The 409-nt window shown below is 35.9% G+C and overlaps 1 protein-coding gene across 1 annotated transcript in view; it reads right to left on the reverse strand.

The window, feature by feature from the left end:
* NEO1 (neogenin 1) overlaps positions 1-409 on the reverse strand; it is a 212,881-nt gene that overhangs the window by 196,704 nt on the left and 15,768 nt on the right. The window contains exon 5 of the mRNA XM_012640549.1: positions 13-61. Coding sequence (XP_012496003.1) covers positions 13-61 — 49 coding nt within the window. The remainder of the gene's footprint in view (positions 1-12; positions 62-409) is intronic.

Genomic DNA, 409 nt, shown 5'->3' on the forward strand with positions numbered 1-409 from the left:
ATCCTCAGTGACATCACTGATCTCCAGGCTACCACCTGCCAGCAACACCAATCTTTCAGAGCTGCATAAAAAAAATATAGATACATTTTATTACCAGGAAAATACTACCTGAGAAATTCTCCACGTAAAATAGAGAAAACACTAACAGTATTATTATTTATATGGCTACAGACAGACTGAGACTAACACAAAATTATCAGACTTTAATTCAGCCCAACTTGCTTTGCTCATTTTTTACATGCACAAACGTCACAAATACAAATTAAATATTGCAATGAATTTTCTCTGACACTTCTAGTTATTCCCAAAGAGACATCACTTTTGGGACATAAGTGATAGGGAAATACCAATTCCACTTCCTCCAGCCCATCCCTGTCTCCCTACTTTGGCCAATATTTTTGCAAATTAT

This window comes from Propithecus coquereli, unplaced genomic scaffold, assembly GCF_000956105.1.
Source record: "Propithecus coquereli isolate 6110/MARCELLA unplaced genomic scaffold, Pcoq_1.0 Scaffold155, whole genome shotgun sequence".
Lineage (NCBI taxonomy): Eukaryota > Metazoa > Chordata > Mammalia > Primates > Indriidae > Propithecus > Propithecus coquereli.